The sequence below is a fragment of the Nothobranchius furzeri genome, chromosome 15 (assembly GCF_043380555.1).
Source record: "Nothobranchius furzeri strain GRZ-AD chromosome 15, NfurGRZ-RIMD1, whole genome shotgun sequence".
NCBI lineage: Eukaryota > Metazoa > Chordata > Actinopteri > Cyprinodontiformes > Nothobranchiidae > Nothobranchius > Nothobranchius furzeri.
In genome coordinates this window covers 60,959,166-60,973,306 of record NC_091755.1, presented here as the reverse complement: position 1 = coordinate 60,973,306, position 14,141 = coordinate 60,959,166, and the positions used below count along the sequence as shown (strand labels likewise).

The following is a 14,141-nucleotide window of genomic DNA, read 5'->3' as shown; positions in this document are numbered from 1 at the left end:
TAATTCACTGCTACAGAATCAATAAACACACAAACACATACTCATACCCCCATACTCACAATGCAGAGCAGCTCTAGTAGCTCCCTCATTGTCCTCCTTAAACGTTGCTTTTCAATGCACTCACACACATGCGCTTTGAACATCGCATGTCCCTGACCTGATACATGACTGCACATGCAGTCAGAGAGAGAGAGAGAAAAAGAGAGGGCTGGCACTGTGGTAGAGTGCCATCCACAAGCTCAAAAGGAGGATGAGGAAAAACAGGGGTGGGGGAAGTAGCAGCAGGAGGAGGAGGGAATGGACAGATTCCTGAGGGGGTAAAAGGCAGATGGGGGAAGGGGTGAATGAATGGGGGGAGACTGTGTCTGTGATGGAGAGAAAACATTGCTTTTATCTTGTTTCCTATCATCCCTATGCCCTTCACCTCTTCATCATCCTTTTTCTATCCTCCTCTGGAGCCATATTCCTCTTGCCTGCCTAAGAAGGATCCCCACATCTATAATTACTGTGTCACCCCAGCATGTTTCTCTCCCACACTGCCCTGCCTTACCCTTCTCTTTTCCCCCCGTGGTAAACATGGTCCAACATAGTCCTTTCCGCTGCTCACAGCAGTCAGGAGCAAAGTATTCAGAAGCATTTATAGTAATACAGCTGTGCATTATACAACAACTCTATCTGCAAAGGTGATTCTGTGCAGGCATGTAATGTTTTTCACAGATGTCAGGTCTGAAATGCTGAGTTTTCACAGCTGTAGTTTGGGTTCTCTAGTCCAGATCAGTTCATTATTCACTCGCTCGTATCCCAGAAAGCAATGCAAACTTGACATGCTGCTTAAATGTCTTTCTTTTTTTTTGGTCTGGTAAAAATTAAGCAGACTGCACTTTTAAAACCTGAAGCTGCAAACCATACCTGTTCCTTTCTCTCATGAAATGCTGTCAGTTTGTCAGAACCCCTGGGTTCTCCACAAAACACATTGGGTGTCCTATGGCATTAGTGTTTGATGCAGTAGCTGCAGTGAATGCTACCAACATCAAATGCCATAGATTTTTGTGATATTGAAGACAAAAGTCTAGAAATCCCAACTGCATGCTTAAAGAGACAGTGAATAGGTTTTACCAATAATCTCTAGAAATATCCATTGAAATATTGTTGAAAATGACTACAATGATTTTCAGTCAATGAAAAATATTAGCAGCTTTGGCCATACAACCATAAAAATCAGGTCTAAACTAAATTAGACACCATAGTTCCTTCTGGCTGGCTCGGGGTCCTGCGCCTGTTGATGACGTCACGCTAGATGATTGGCTGGATGTACAACTTACAGAAGTTATGTTACCATGTTCAAAAACATTTAGGCAGTAAGAAACATGAATTTAATAACAAAACTGCTAAACTCTTTACTAAGCACATGCGAAAGAACAGAGATGCAATAGATTTTGGCCGAGTGGTATTGCCGTAGTATGATGACGTCATCGGCAGACACAAGACCCTGAGGAGATGTGGAAACGACGGCGCCGGAAAACTAGCATCAGCATTGCATTCACACCAAGGTCACATGCTTTCTGCTCTACAAGTAACAACATTTACTATAATGTTTTTTACAGTTTTTCTCCATTGGTTTGGCTCATTTCTTGAAACAGAAATTACATTCTCAAAATAACATGGACAAACCTCCAAACCTCTTGGCAAATGTTCACAACAGAATGGCATTTCTCATTCATTTTATCAAATGGCAAATGCCTTAGTACATGTTTCAATTGTCTCAGTGCATCTTTGCAAATGATTAAATACATGTAGCCTACAGTTAAACAGTTAGCCCACATTTAGCACATTCTCCAAATGAATAGATCTCGTAGATTTAAACTGATCAGTTTATTCTCAGTCTAATGACCATTCTCTCCAAAACATGTCGGCATGATTTCATCGTATAAGTACTCGCCTGCACAACTGTCTGTTCAATTGTCAGAATTGGTCAAGAACATAATATCATGAATACCAAATATGAATTTATTTGAATATTTGATACATTGATGACAGTCATTGACAGTCAGGTGAAACTAGACTAACGAACAGGGAGTGTCACACACAGGTGTTTTCCATGATCGAGTGCTGCCAAACACAGATCCGCGCCAGTCCGATCTCTGAACATGAACTGCCACTTTAAGTTTAAAATCCAAAAATGTTTTATTATGTTTTGTCACCTAGATGATTTGATTAGTTTTAGAAACCTGAAATATTTTGTTGAATTTAGGAAAATAAACTATTTGGTTGGATTAAGGAAACGTAATACGTGACTAGATTTCAAAAACATTAGATCATAACATGTCTTCTTAACTAGGACCTTATGTGCTGGATAGTGATGAGGAAATGCATCACTTCACAGTTAAAATCTGATGCTTATGACTCTCCACTGATAAGTGACCCACCAGAATAGCAATATATGAACCATATGAGCGAGACAGTACTGCTTACCAATACATCAGCAACAGAACAAAACTGACTAATTTTTAAACCTGCCCAATCCATCATTCTGGTTCTGGAACTATTTTTTTTGTTCTCTTAATAATTTGAATTTTCATAATGTGAAGAGATTACTACTAGAAAAAAACGGTTTCCTATAGTCCTTGGCACCACTGTCAAATATTAATAAACTGTGTGTTGAGGAGTTTTGCTGATGACACACATTCCTGAGAGCTGTATGTCTGCTGCAAAGGTTTGTGTGTGCAGATGTGTGTGAGCTTCCAGCACCTCAGTAGATATACGTCGATGATGATTGTTCCTCATGCGAACCCTCACCGGACTCTGGACTTCATCTGAAGATGTCCCAGAAGCTTGATCACTCTCCCCATCTGATCCCATCTTAACATTTTCATGGACAATACCTATAAGACACAATTACACAGGGAGACATTTCACTCTGATATTGTAGCAAGGAGAGAAAAAGCCTGAAAATAGTGTTTTAGTATGTAATATTAGATAGATAGATAGATAGATAGATAGATAGATAGATAGATAGATAGATAGATAGATAGATAGATAGATAGATAGATAGATAGATAGATAGATAGATAGATAGATAGATAGATAGATAGATAGATAGATAGATAGATAGATAGATAGATAGATAGATAGATAGATAGATAGATACAGGTGCTGGCCAGTAAATTAGAATATCATCAAAAGGTTGAAAATATTTCAGTAATTCCATTCAAAACGTGAAACTTGTACATTATATTCATGCAATGCACACAGACCAATGTATTTCCGATGTTTATTACGTTTAATTTTGATATTTATAGGTGACAACCAATGAAAACATCAAATCTGGTATCTCAGAAAATTAGAATATTCTAAAGGCCAATGAAAAAATGTTTGTTTCTCTAATGTTGGCCAACTGAAAAGAATGAACATGAAAAGAATGTGCATGTATAGCACTCAATACTTAGTCGGGGCTCCTTTTGCCTCAATAACTGCAGTAATGCGGCGTGGCATGGACTCGATCAGTCTGTGGCACTGCTCAGGTGTTATGAGAGCCCAGGTTGCTCTGATAGTCGTCTTCAGCTCCTCTGCATTGTTGGGTCTAGCGTATTGCATCCTCCGCTTCACAATACCCCATAGATTTTCTATGGGGTTAAGGTCAGGCGAGTTTGCTGGCCAATCAAGGACAGGGATACCATGGTCCTTGAACCAGGTGCTGGTGGTTTTGGCACTGTGTGCAGGTGCCAAGTCCTGTTGAAAGGTGAAGTCTGCATCCCCATAAAGTTGGTCAGCAGCAGGAAGCATGAAGTGCTCTAAAACTTCCTGGTAGACGGCTGCATTGACCCTGGACCTCAGGAAACAGAGTGGGCCAACACCGGCAGATGACATGGCACCCCACACCATCACTGACGGTGGAAACTTTACACTGGACCTCATGCAACGTGGATTCTGTGCTTCTCCGCTCTTCCTCCAGACTCTGGGTCCTTGATTTCCAAAGGAAATGCAGAACTTGCTTTCATCAGAAAACATAACTTTGGACCACTCAGCATCAGTCCAGTCCTTTTTGTCCTTGGCCCAGGCGAGACGCTTCTTGCGCTGTTTCTTGTTCAAGAGTGGCTTGACACACGGAATGCGACACCTGAATCCCATGTCTTTCATGAGTCTCCTCGTGGTGGTTCTTGAAGCGCTGACTCCAGCTGCAGTCCACTCTTTGTGGATCTCCCCCACATTTTTGAATGGGTTTGTCGTCACAATTCTCTGCAGGGTGCGGTTATCCCTAGAGCTTGTACACTTTTTTCTACCACATTTTTTCCGTCCCTTCGCCTGTCTGTTAATGTGCTTGGACACAGAGCTCTGCGAACAGCCAGCTTCTTTAGCAATCACCTTTTGTGTATTGCCCTCCTTGTGCAAGGTGTCAATGATTGTCTTTTGGACAGCTGTTAAGTCAGAAGTCTTCCCCATGATTGTGGTGCCTTCAAAACAAGACTGAGGGACCTTTTAAAGGCCTTTGCAGGTGTTTTGAGTAAATCAGCTGATTAGAGTGGCAGCAGGTGTCTTCTATATTCAGCCTTTTCAGAATATTCTAATTTTTTGAGATACCAAATTTGGAGTTTTCATTAGTTGTCACTTATGAATATCAAATTTAAATGTAATGAACATTGGAAATACATTGGTCTGTGTGCATTGCATGAATATAATGTACAAGTTTCACGTTTTGAATGGAATTACTGAAATATTTTCAACCTTTTGATGATATTCTAATTTACTGGCCAGCACCTGTAGATAGATAGATAGATAGATAGATAGATAGATAGATAGATAGATAGATTTTTTTTATTTAGTTATTTACACTCTCTGAAACCTAGTATGAAGTCTCAGTTGATGGACTTTGCCACTGGTTATGGAGAGGGTGTCAACCAAGTGTGTAAAAAATGCCAGTGGTACAACGAGGAGGTAGGTGATCAATATACCACATGCAATGAATGTTCCCATCTCTTGCTCGACACCCCCCACACTTTCATCCAGCCCAGAATCCATCTGATTAATGAGTCACGGTACAGCTGACAGGACTGCCCACACACTGTGTGTGTTTGAGTGAATGTGGGGGATGGGTGGAATTGTTTGTTCCTGGTTTTAAGCTCCTGGACTTGGTCATGCATAGCACATATCACATGCATTTGATGTTCAGTGGTTGAGTTCATGTTTACTTTGGGTTTGACTAAGATATGCAGAAGCTAAAACTATAAATGCCACCATGCAATGTCCTGTTTACAATTACCACAGTAACCAGGTAAAAAGATGATTGTAATGGGCAGAAGTGATTAAGTAGAAAGAAAAAAATTCTTGTTAGAGATTCTGAAACTTGTGATATATAAACTAAAGACTAAAGCTATTCGTTACACTGTGCTGTGTCCGCTGCAGAAGGTGTAATTAGGGTCTTTTGTTTGCACATTTTTTTTTGTAGAAAAAGAACAGGCTTACTATTTCTCTTAAAGTTTGAGAATAGAAAAGGATGGAACTTAATATATGAAACTAGATTTTTAAATGCCATTTAAAATATACATTTTAAGCATTGTTCTAATGTTTTAGCAACTTTTCAAAATAAATCAATCTTTTTGTAAATTGTTGCGTTAAAGCCCTAAAATGATAGTTTTGTCAAATGCATCAATAAAAACATCTCTACAGCTATTTAAAACTAGAATTGGCTTCTATGTTTAAGTTAATAATAATAATAATAATAATTATTATTATTATTATTATTATTATTATTATTATTATTGTTGTTGTACTGTAATGGTCTGCATCTGCCCCCTCCTTTATGTGTCTCCTGATGTGTCTCCATCCTCTCTAGATTCCCTTTTGTGTCTCATAGCGCCCTCATGTGTCCTTTGTCTACGTCTCTATTATGTGTTTTCTGTTTGTAGGCATTCGATCATCCCCATCCCCTCCAGTGGTAGCTCCAGCCTCTTTGTCCCCAGCTCTGTGTCTGTGTGGGTGTATGAGTGTCCATTCCCCAATTCAGTGTGTGTGTGAGTGTATTTGGGTGTGATTGTGTGTGTGTGAGTCCTTCCCTCAGTCTTTTAGTTCAGTTTTGTGTTTATCTGCCCTCCTTTGGTTCTGCTTCCCCATTTAGATCATTGTTGTCACCTGTCTTCCCTCCAGCCCTCACTCCACACACCTGCTTCCTGTTTCCCTAATTGTTCCTCCCAGTCTATTTAAGCACTGTCTTGTCTCAGCGTTGTTGTCGGTCCATTATTGTTTGTCAGCGTTGTTTCGTGCTCTAGTGAGCTTATGTCTCTAGGTTTTGTTGCTTTAAGTGAGCTTTCGTACTCCTGTTGTTCAGGACTTGGTTTTTGGCTTCCTCCCCTTTTTGGATTTTTGGTTCATCACCTAATAAAAGGATTTTACTTTTAAACCCACTCCTGGCTTGTGTCATCCTGGGTACTGCTTTTTGGGTCCAAACCATCCTCTCAACGTGACAGTATGTAACAAGCAACAGTGTTGTTTTTGCTGATACACAAAAATCAGTTGGGATGCACCTGGAGGGGAAATGAGACATTGTGGTCCCAAGAAAAACAGATAACATGATCTAGAGTATGATCCTGACCCCATCTTCACACTTGAAGGAACATCAGCGGTGCAGATGGGTGTACTCGCGAGCTTCGCTGCGTGCCAGTACACACCAGGAGAATGAGTCGCAGAGCGGTTTTACCGCCGTGCTCCTTGCTGGACTCGCAAGATCACAAGGTTCTTCAAGACTTCCGCCACATCATTGTACTTCTCAAAAGATACTGGGAGTAAATAAGCCGTTAGGTCACATGTAGTGGCGTAATCTACATAGACACAAAATTGCACCACTGCTATAGTCTTTCATTTTTAAAATTACATTTACACTGAAGCCGAGTGTGATTTCCTGTCTAGTCCTGTTGTGGAAATTGCAAAAGTAGCTCACTGCAAAAATAGAATCCTAGCATCCTGTCTCTAGCAGCGGTGCAACGCACTGCTTCTGGGACATACCTGTAGAAGTCCGCGTCACCGTTCGTTTTAATCACCCCCATAGACTATAATGGATTCTCTTTGAAGTAAAGAAGTTCTGCTGACGTTCCGCGCCGCTGATGCTTCCAGTGTGAGGTAGAAGTAAGTGAAGATACTTCCTCCTGCTAGAACGTCCCAGATCCAAGGAGACTTGCATGTTTCTACATGTACTGATAAACTCGGACTCATGTATCAATGCCATCTCTTATTATCTGATGGAAGGCATTTCTGCTGCTGCAATGTTTATTTTCCTAAAAAAATAGTTCACTTGACAACTTGCTTCATATTAAATTTTATTAAAACAACCAAGTATTTCTATTTCAATACTACTTCCGCAGTATCAGAATTATCTACAAGTAGATAATAATGGACACGTCTGTTTGATAGCAATAAGGAAGTAATAAAGGTTGCTGCATAAGCAAACTGAACAGTCGGTTGCCAGATATCAAGAATTAACCCTCACAAACCAGATGGAGAAACATTAAACTGAAGATAACTGACACCAGAGTCCCAGGAAACTGATCCAGGATATCTACAAAGAAACACACTCGAACACCAGTCCACACGGATGCGATGATTGAGTTTCAACATATACCACTTTCTGAAAGGCCCTGATCATGTTTGTTTGTGTAAACAGTCACACAGGTGTGGAAGGAAATTTTTACATAGCAGCTAAAACAAGCTAAAAAAAAATGCCACGGCATACACAAAACAGATGTTTATCCGTCACGCTTTCTCCAACACACTCTTGCTCCACAGAAAAGAGCCACAGTGTCTCTCACATGCACGTCTACTTTCAAACATATATTCCAAGCCTCCTTGCAGGTTTCCTGTGCTCCACTCCTTGAGAAGACAAAGAGCAGACAGTAAATGTCACAAGTTACTGCTGTGCCCCTGCATGTTGCCAGGATGGCCTAGGGTTCCTCCCTGCTAGAAGACTGAGTGGGCTGCTTTTAGGACAATCCTGATCTCACTCAGCTCTGTATGGACTACAGTGAGCAGGAAAGTCTTGTCCAGGACTTAGTTGTGAAAAGTCTAGTGGGGAGGACTTAAGTCTAAGATTTGCTTCAGGGAGTAAAAGGAATCTAAAAGCTTTTGTTTAAACCAGACTGGATGGATCGTTCAAGGCTGCACAAGTAAAGCTAGCTACAGTCCACATGCTCGTGATGTCAGCTTTACTCCTCCTTTTTTTCTTTGAAACTTAATAATTCACAATAATTTTAAATACAGGAGCAGCAGCAGATACAGTTACCCCGTTGATGATGAGCTGATAGAATTTCAATAGGGAAACTTTGGTTTTCTCATGAGTTCATGGAATTCTGTAACATGTATTGATTTGAAAAGCCTTGAAAAGAAAATTATGCTTTAATAATAATAAGATATTCTTATGTCTCCTGACTGCAAATTACATTTTAATATGTCAAAAATGTACAATTTTCACAGTAATCTTTATGGAACAATGTTTGACCCCAGATGTGAAGAATATTTAAAACATCAGTACATCCGTAGAAACTATCCCGAGTGAAGGTGGTAATCATAAGACTCACCAATACGATTTCCTGGTGGGCGACACGAGTCCAGCATCCGAAGCATACGAAAAGGTGACAGCCTCAGCGGGGCATCTCTTTCCCCCGTTCTCATACCCTCTCCCAGTTTAGTCTCTCCCACTCTGGGAGCTCGACCCAAGAACCCTTGAGGAATGTCTGACATATCCACTGTTATTGAGGAGTTTAAGCACCAGCATGCAAAAAGCGTATCTAAAAGTGCATTTCACAAGAAGAAAAGACTACCCTGGCCTTTTCCTGAGGATCAGTTCAAGTTTCAGTCCACAGGGCTTGGTGGTGCCCAGCGTTTCAGACAGTGAAGATGATTGAAGGTCCAAGCTTTTTCTGTCTGAGAAAGTTCCAATTTACTGTACTGCAAAAGGAGCTCCAAGTTGAGGACTTACACCAGGACAGTGCTAGCACACTAATCACAGCAACAACTCCCTCTGCTGCTACTCCACTTTAACACTATCTCTACTTCTGTTTTTCTATACACACCCTCACTTCACCTCTCCTTTCTATTTTCTCTTTCTGCAGCCACACGCTTTGCCGGCTAAGGAAGGTCAAGCTTCATGCAGATAGATGAAATGCTGCAGAGACAGTCTAGTACATTCAAACCTGGAGCACTCACAGTAACAGGTGTTCTGTCTGCAAACAAAGGTTCGCTATGCGTTTATCTTACAGCAGAACAAAACGAGTCTGCAAGTCACTTGTTCAGCCATCTGACCTCATTGGGTACCAGATCTTCTCTTTACCTCTTTCACTGGATACTTTCCCATATAGGTGCAGTCTACTTTCCTGATTTTCTTGAAGTTTTCCTCTTCATTTGCCCTCCCTTGTTGTCCTTGGCATTCCAGTTCTTCTGCACACCACTCTATTCAGGCTGTTGTGCTTCCACTCTCCTCTATCACTCCCTCCTTGCCGGTGGCGCCCCATCAGTGCTTCAGTCCTCTTGCTCCCTCCCTTCACCTTACTTACTCCTCCCTCTCATGTGACAGCACACTTTCGCTCTCTCTCTCTCTCTCTGGCTCCTTCTGCCTCCATCTCTCCCCTCCCTTGTTCGGAGTTCAGAGATTGAATTAAATATCAGTTCCATGTCTCGAGCCATGGGCTGATGACAATTTTTGCGCGGCCAGCCTCTTCATCAGCTTCTTTTTTGCCTTCTCTCTCGCTCATGTTCTTTTCACCGTAAAAAAAAAATGAAGCCCCAAGGTTGTTGATCGGTTCCTCTGATATCCTTTTTCCTCTTCCTCTCTTTCCGCCCTTCTTTGTGGGCATGACAGACAATTTTTCATGATTCACGCACATCAAACAGGCACAATATCCTTTTCTTGTGCCATAATACAAAAATAAAACAGTCTGACAGAGCTGTTGAGCATATTTCAATGTATTCCTTATGTTTTTGTTGTTGTTTAAAGCATTGATTCTTTCAAAGTACAACAACTGGACAGCTGTCTTACACTTTTATAACAACCTCTGGTCCAAAGTAGCTAATCGTTGTCACCTGACTCAAGGCAGAACAGCTTCTTAAAGGGACATGAACGTCGCCAACACCTTTTTATTTTCATCATTATTATCTAATTTATTGTCATGGATATGCCGAAAACCAAAACATTATATCGGTTAGTCAGAATTTTTGATACATTCTCAATTTATTGCCCAGCCCTATCGTGGGTGCCACACTGTTGGCTGTAATCTTCTCATGTGATTACAAATAATTCTCTCTAGGTTTCTAGGTACCAAAGAAGCTAGCAAAGGTGAATTTTTAGAAAAAAATGGAGGTGTTGGATGGAAAAAATTTCCAAAATGTCAATGAAAATAAAAGTATAAAAGATCTTTCCTCATATTAGTCTTACAGATAATTCCTGTGAAAAACTGATTCACAGGCCTATGGGAGATTAAACCTCACATCCTCTTTCTTGTTTTATCAAAATGATCTAAGAAAACTCCGTCACACCGATATACTCACACACCCTTATTGTCAATAATGATGCACCCAAAGGTAAACCAACTTAAAAAAGCATTAAAAGTGTTTAAAATGTGACAGTTTACTTAGCATATCCAATGACTTTCTGTAAAACATTTATGTGTGTGAAAGCTAATGTCTTCTACTTACTTGACACACACTTGGGAGTTTTTTTTATTTGAGGTCATTCATTAGAAATGTCTCCATGATTGAAGCAGCCCTTTGCTGTGCACTGTCTGATGCATTTTAATGTAAAAAGATGGATCTTTCAGCTTTAGGCCGTTAAAAACGCCAAAGAAAGAAGCTAGTCACTGAGTCCTTTACCCTTCACTGTTTCCCTGTTGCTTATATTCACAGACACAACTTTACACATGAAAGATTTCCTTTTGCTTTACAGACATTTCACGCAAGGCCTTGCTCACAGCCAACTGCTACTTCTTTAACATCTCTATTGTCACATTGTGTTGCTGCATTTGAGTTTGCATGTTAAAAACGCATGTTCTGCAATTTCTAAAAGTAGAATTACCACAATAAGCTTATGGACTAATGAGACTATATGGAAATCAAAGTGTATTTATTGTACTTGAGGCACTTACATGCATAAAACAAGCCTGTGGGGTGGTGGGAGGCTTTAGACTGTTATAATTACCTCTGAACCTCTTATCTGCATCAAAGGAATCTTATTATTCATTTACTGGGACCAGTAGTCCCTACTGTAAGCTGCTGGCTCTGTTAATGCTGATCCCCAACATCTCAAATTCCCAAAGCCCACACTTTGCGCATTTAGCTCAGAAAATTATACCAGCCTTTATTAGCAACATCTTGCTTAAGCCTCAAGCATTAGCTTGTGATGTATATAAAAAGCTTACACAACCAACTGCATAAAGAAGAAATCCACTCTGTTGTTCTTCCATGTTTGAGTAAATGGACAGCAATGAGCTGAGTGGGTGAGGGAGAAGTCTGCAGCTATTAACGCAGTGTTAATGCAATACACTGGTTCCCTGGCACACACGCAACCCATCATGGTGTGTAAAATACAGCGAGAGACAAGCTCATAATCATTTATCTTAACCTTATTTTGGTTTATTCAAAGACTTTAAAGGAGAATAGGATTTTGGTGCATGCAGACAGAAAAATTGGCGAGTCGAGAGACCTAACAGAGAACATCTGTGACAACATCAAAAATAGGTTTTGAGAAGAGTTGTCAGCTTTCAGAGTTGTTTTTCTTTAAAACAGACAAAATGATGAACTAATCCTCAATAGTAGAGCTGCAAATATTTACATGGAGAAACATGGAGGGAGATGAGGTTATACATAAAGACATTATTCCAGGTTGTAAGTACAGTGTAGAGGAAGTGGGTGTTGGCCTGTGCAGGAAAAGATAAAACCGAGCCTTCGTTATATGAGAGCGCTGCAGCCTGGGTACTTTTTACTGGCACACAACGTTGTCATCTAAGTGCCATGGAGGAAAGTACAGAAACAAGCAAGCATGGTAAAAATGCAGAAAGCCATGTGGTTGCTGCTAGTCTGAGCCATACAGCTAGCCTAGAAATCTAGACAGACAGTAGATTCAGAATCTGAATCTGATTTAACTAGCCAAAGCAAAATGATTTTGCTCGGCAGGTTGGTCAAGCCACGCTCCATAGGAGCCTCAACGGCCTGAACAGCCTTGTGTCTTGCCAATAACAGTGCTCTGTGGGTTTATGGGCAGGACGTTACTGCAACTGAGCGAAACAACAAAGATGGCGACTTCTCATTTCAAACGGCTTTGACATCAACTTTGGATTGTTTAACTTGTGCAATTTTTTGAGTCAAGAGCAGACAGAGGGACTTAAATCATTTACTTAGAAAAAGGATGTATTTGTGTCCTTCTACAGTGCATGACGGATTGCCCTGCTGACTGACATCCATAGTGGTGAGGATGTCACATTGTTTGTTTTTCAATAGCATGCAGAGAGATTGTAAGACAACATCTGCACCATGACCAAGCTCTGACTTTGGGCCGTGGCCAGACTATAATCACATATATAAGATGGCTCCCCAGGCTACTGCTGCTGCAGCTGTATGACAGGCCATTGTTGTATGTAATATACAAATGCATCTATATTTGACTATGCTTTTATACTGTATTATTGCCATCCTGCACATAGTAAAAGAGATATGAATGTGCATGCATAGGTGCGTGGCAACATGCTGCCTCTTTCAATAGTAGAAGATGATGGTTTCCAGAAAATAATTTTTGCCTTCATTCCCAGACATACACCTTCTTCTAGGACAGGAGAGCCCATCCAGGTCCTGGAGGGCCTCTATCAAGCAGGTTTTAGTTGTTTACCTGCTCCAAAAAACCGATTCAGTCTCTGAATTAGATGTTAAGTAGCTCATCAGTTTCTGCAGAAACCTGTTAAGGAGCTGCTGATTAAAATCAGATTTGTTAGAGCAGTGAAACAACAAACATCAGGACAGTGGCCTTCCACGACCAGGATTGGACACAACTATTGTAGGACGTTGCAGTTTTAGCACTGATTAGTTTTAACACGGTTTGTATTAGTTTAATTAAAGATGCCCTTTTATCTAAAAAGGAATCATGTCGGTGGATTTTAGAAATACCATCTCATTAGAATTCTTTTCCCGGCTTGAAGGGTTGTCAAATAGGTTATTCGATTAATTGAGCGAGCATTCGATAGAATAGTTGAATACTAAAATGTTCAATAGCTGCAGCCCTACTTGAGATAATATCGCTCATCGTTTATACTTTAGCACACAAAAAGCCAGCTAAAACTTCAGCTTTAGCAGATCAGCTGATCAGATAGCAAAATGTTCTTAATTACATTTACTTTGCTGCTAATAATCTTCTACAAAATAAAAAGCAATAAGAAAAAGTGTTATTTGGCTTAGTTTCCATTCACTAAATAACGAAAGGCAATGTGGTACCATCTGGTTATGATTTAGCTTGGTTTAAAACTTGGTTTATACAACCTTAGAAATGAAGAAAGGTGCATTTACTTGTACTTATATTATTGTAAAACACAGAAGGAAAAAGCTGGAAACATAAAAGGGTAGGTAATCTCCTTAGCGCAGTAGGAAAGACAGATTGCATCATATTGCTCTATTAAAGGGTGCAACGTGCTCTGACTGCCGAGTGGCACACAGTGAGTCAGCGAGACCGCGCAGAGGGAAACACACACACACACACACACACACACACACACACACACACACACACACACACACACACACACACACACACACACACAGTGCATACTCCTTAAAATTCCAAACTACATCTTCTTGAGATTTTAATAATAGAGTAGCATCTATTCTCAGTTCTGAGTCATGCTTCTGGGACTCCTCTGAACTCAAAGACAGCTGTGAATTTTCAAAGTGCCACAGCCAGACCAACCACCTTTGCTCTGATGTTTACAAATATTTTCTATTACTTGTCTTTTGTCACAGCATAACCTCCCATAATGTGTTTTTGCCCATCAGCGAGCACATCATTTCATCCCCTGTACTAAAGGTATGTTGATTATATTTAGGTGCTTTTGGAACTTATGTTTTGTTGTAGTTTGCAGTTCACTCTAGAGCTGTATAGCAAAAAGGCTAATGTCATTTCCAAA

At 40.4% G+C, this 14,141-nt stretch overlaps 1 protein-coding gene across 10 annotated transcripts in view; it reads right to left on the bottom strand.

The window, feature by feature from the left end:
• LOC107391010 (cyclin-dependent kinase 17) overlaps window positions 1-14,141 on the bottom strand; it is a 62,996-nt gene that overhangs the window by 33,042 nt on the left and 15,813 nt on the right. For 7 of the 10 annotated variants that reach the window (XR_008564289.2, XR_008564288.2, XM_054745983.2 and 4 more), the window contains one exon: window positions 2,749-2,882. Coding sequence is in view for 7 of the 10 variants with exons in the window: in XM_054745983.2 (XP_054601958.1) it covers window positions 2,749-2,882 (134 nt within the window). In the remaining 3 variants the exon portion in view is untranslated. The other 3 variants (XM_015968030.3, XM_070545273.1, XM_015968032.3) reach the window with 3 other exon arrangements.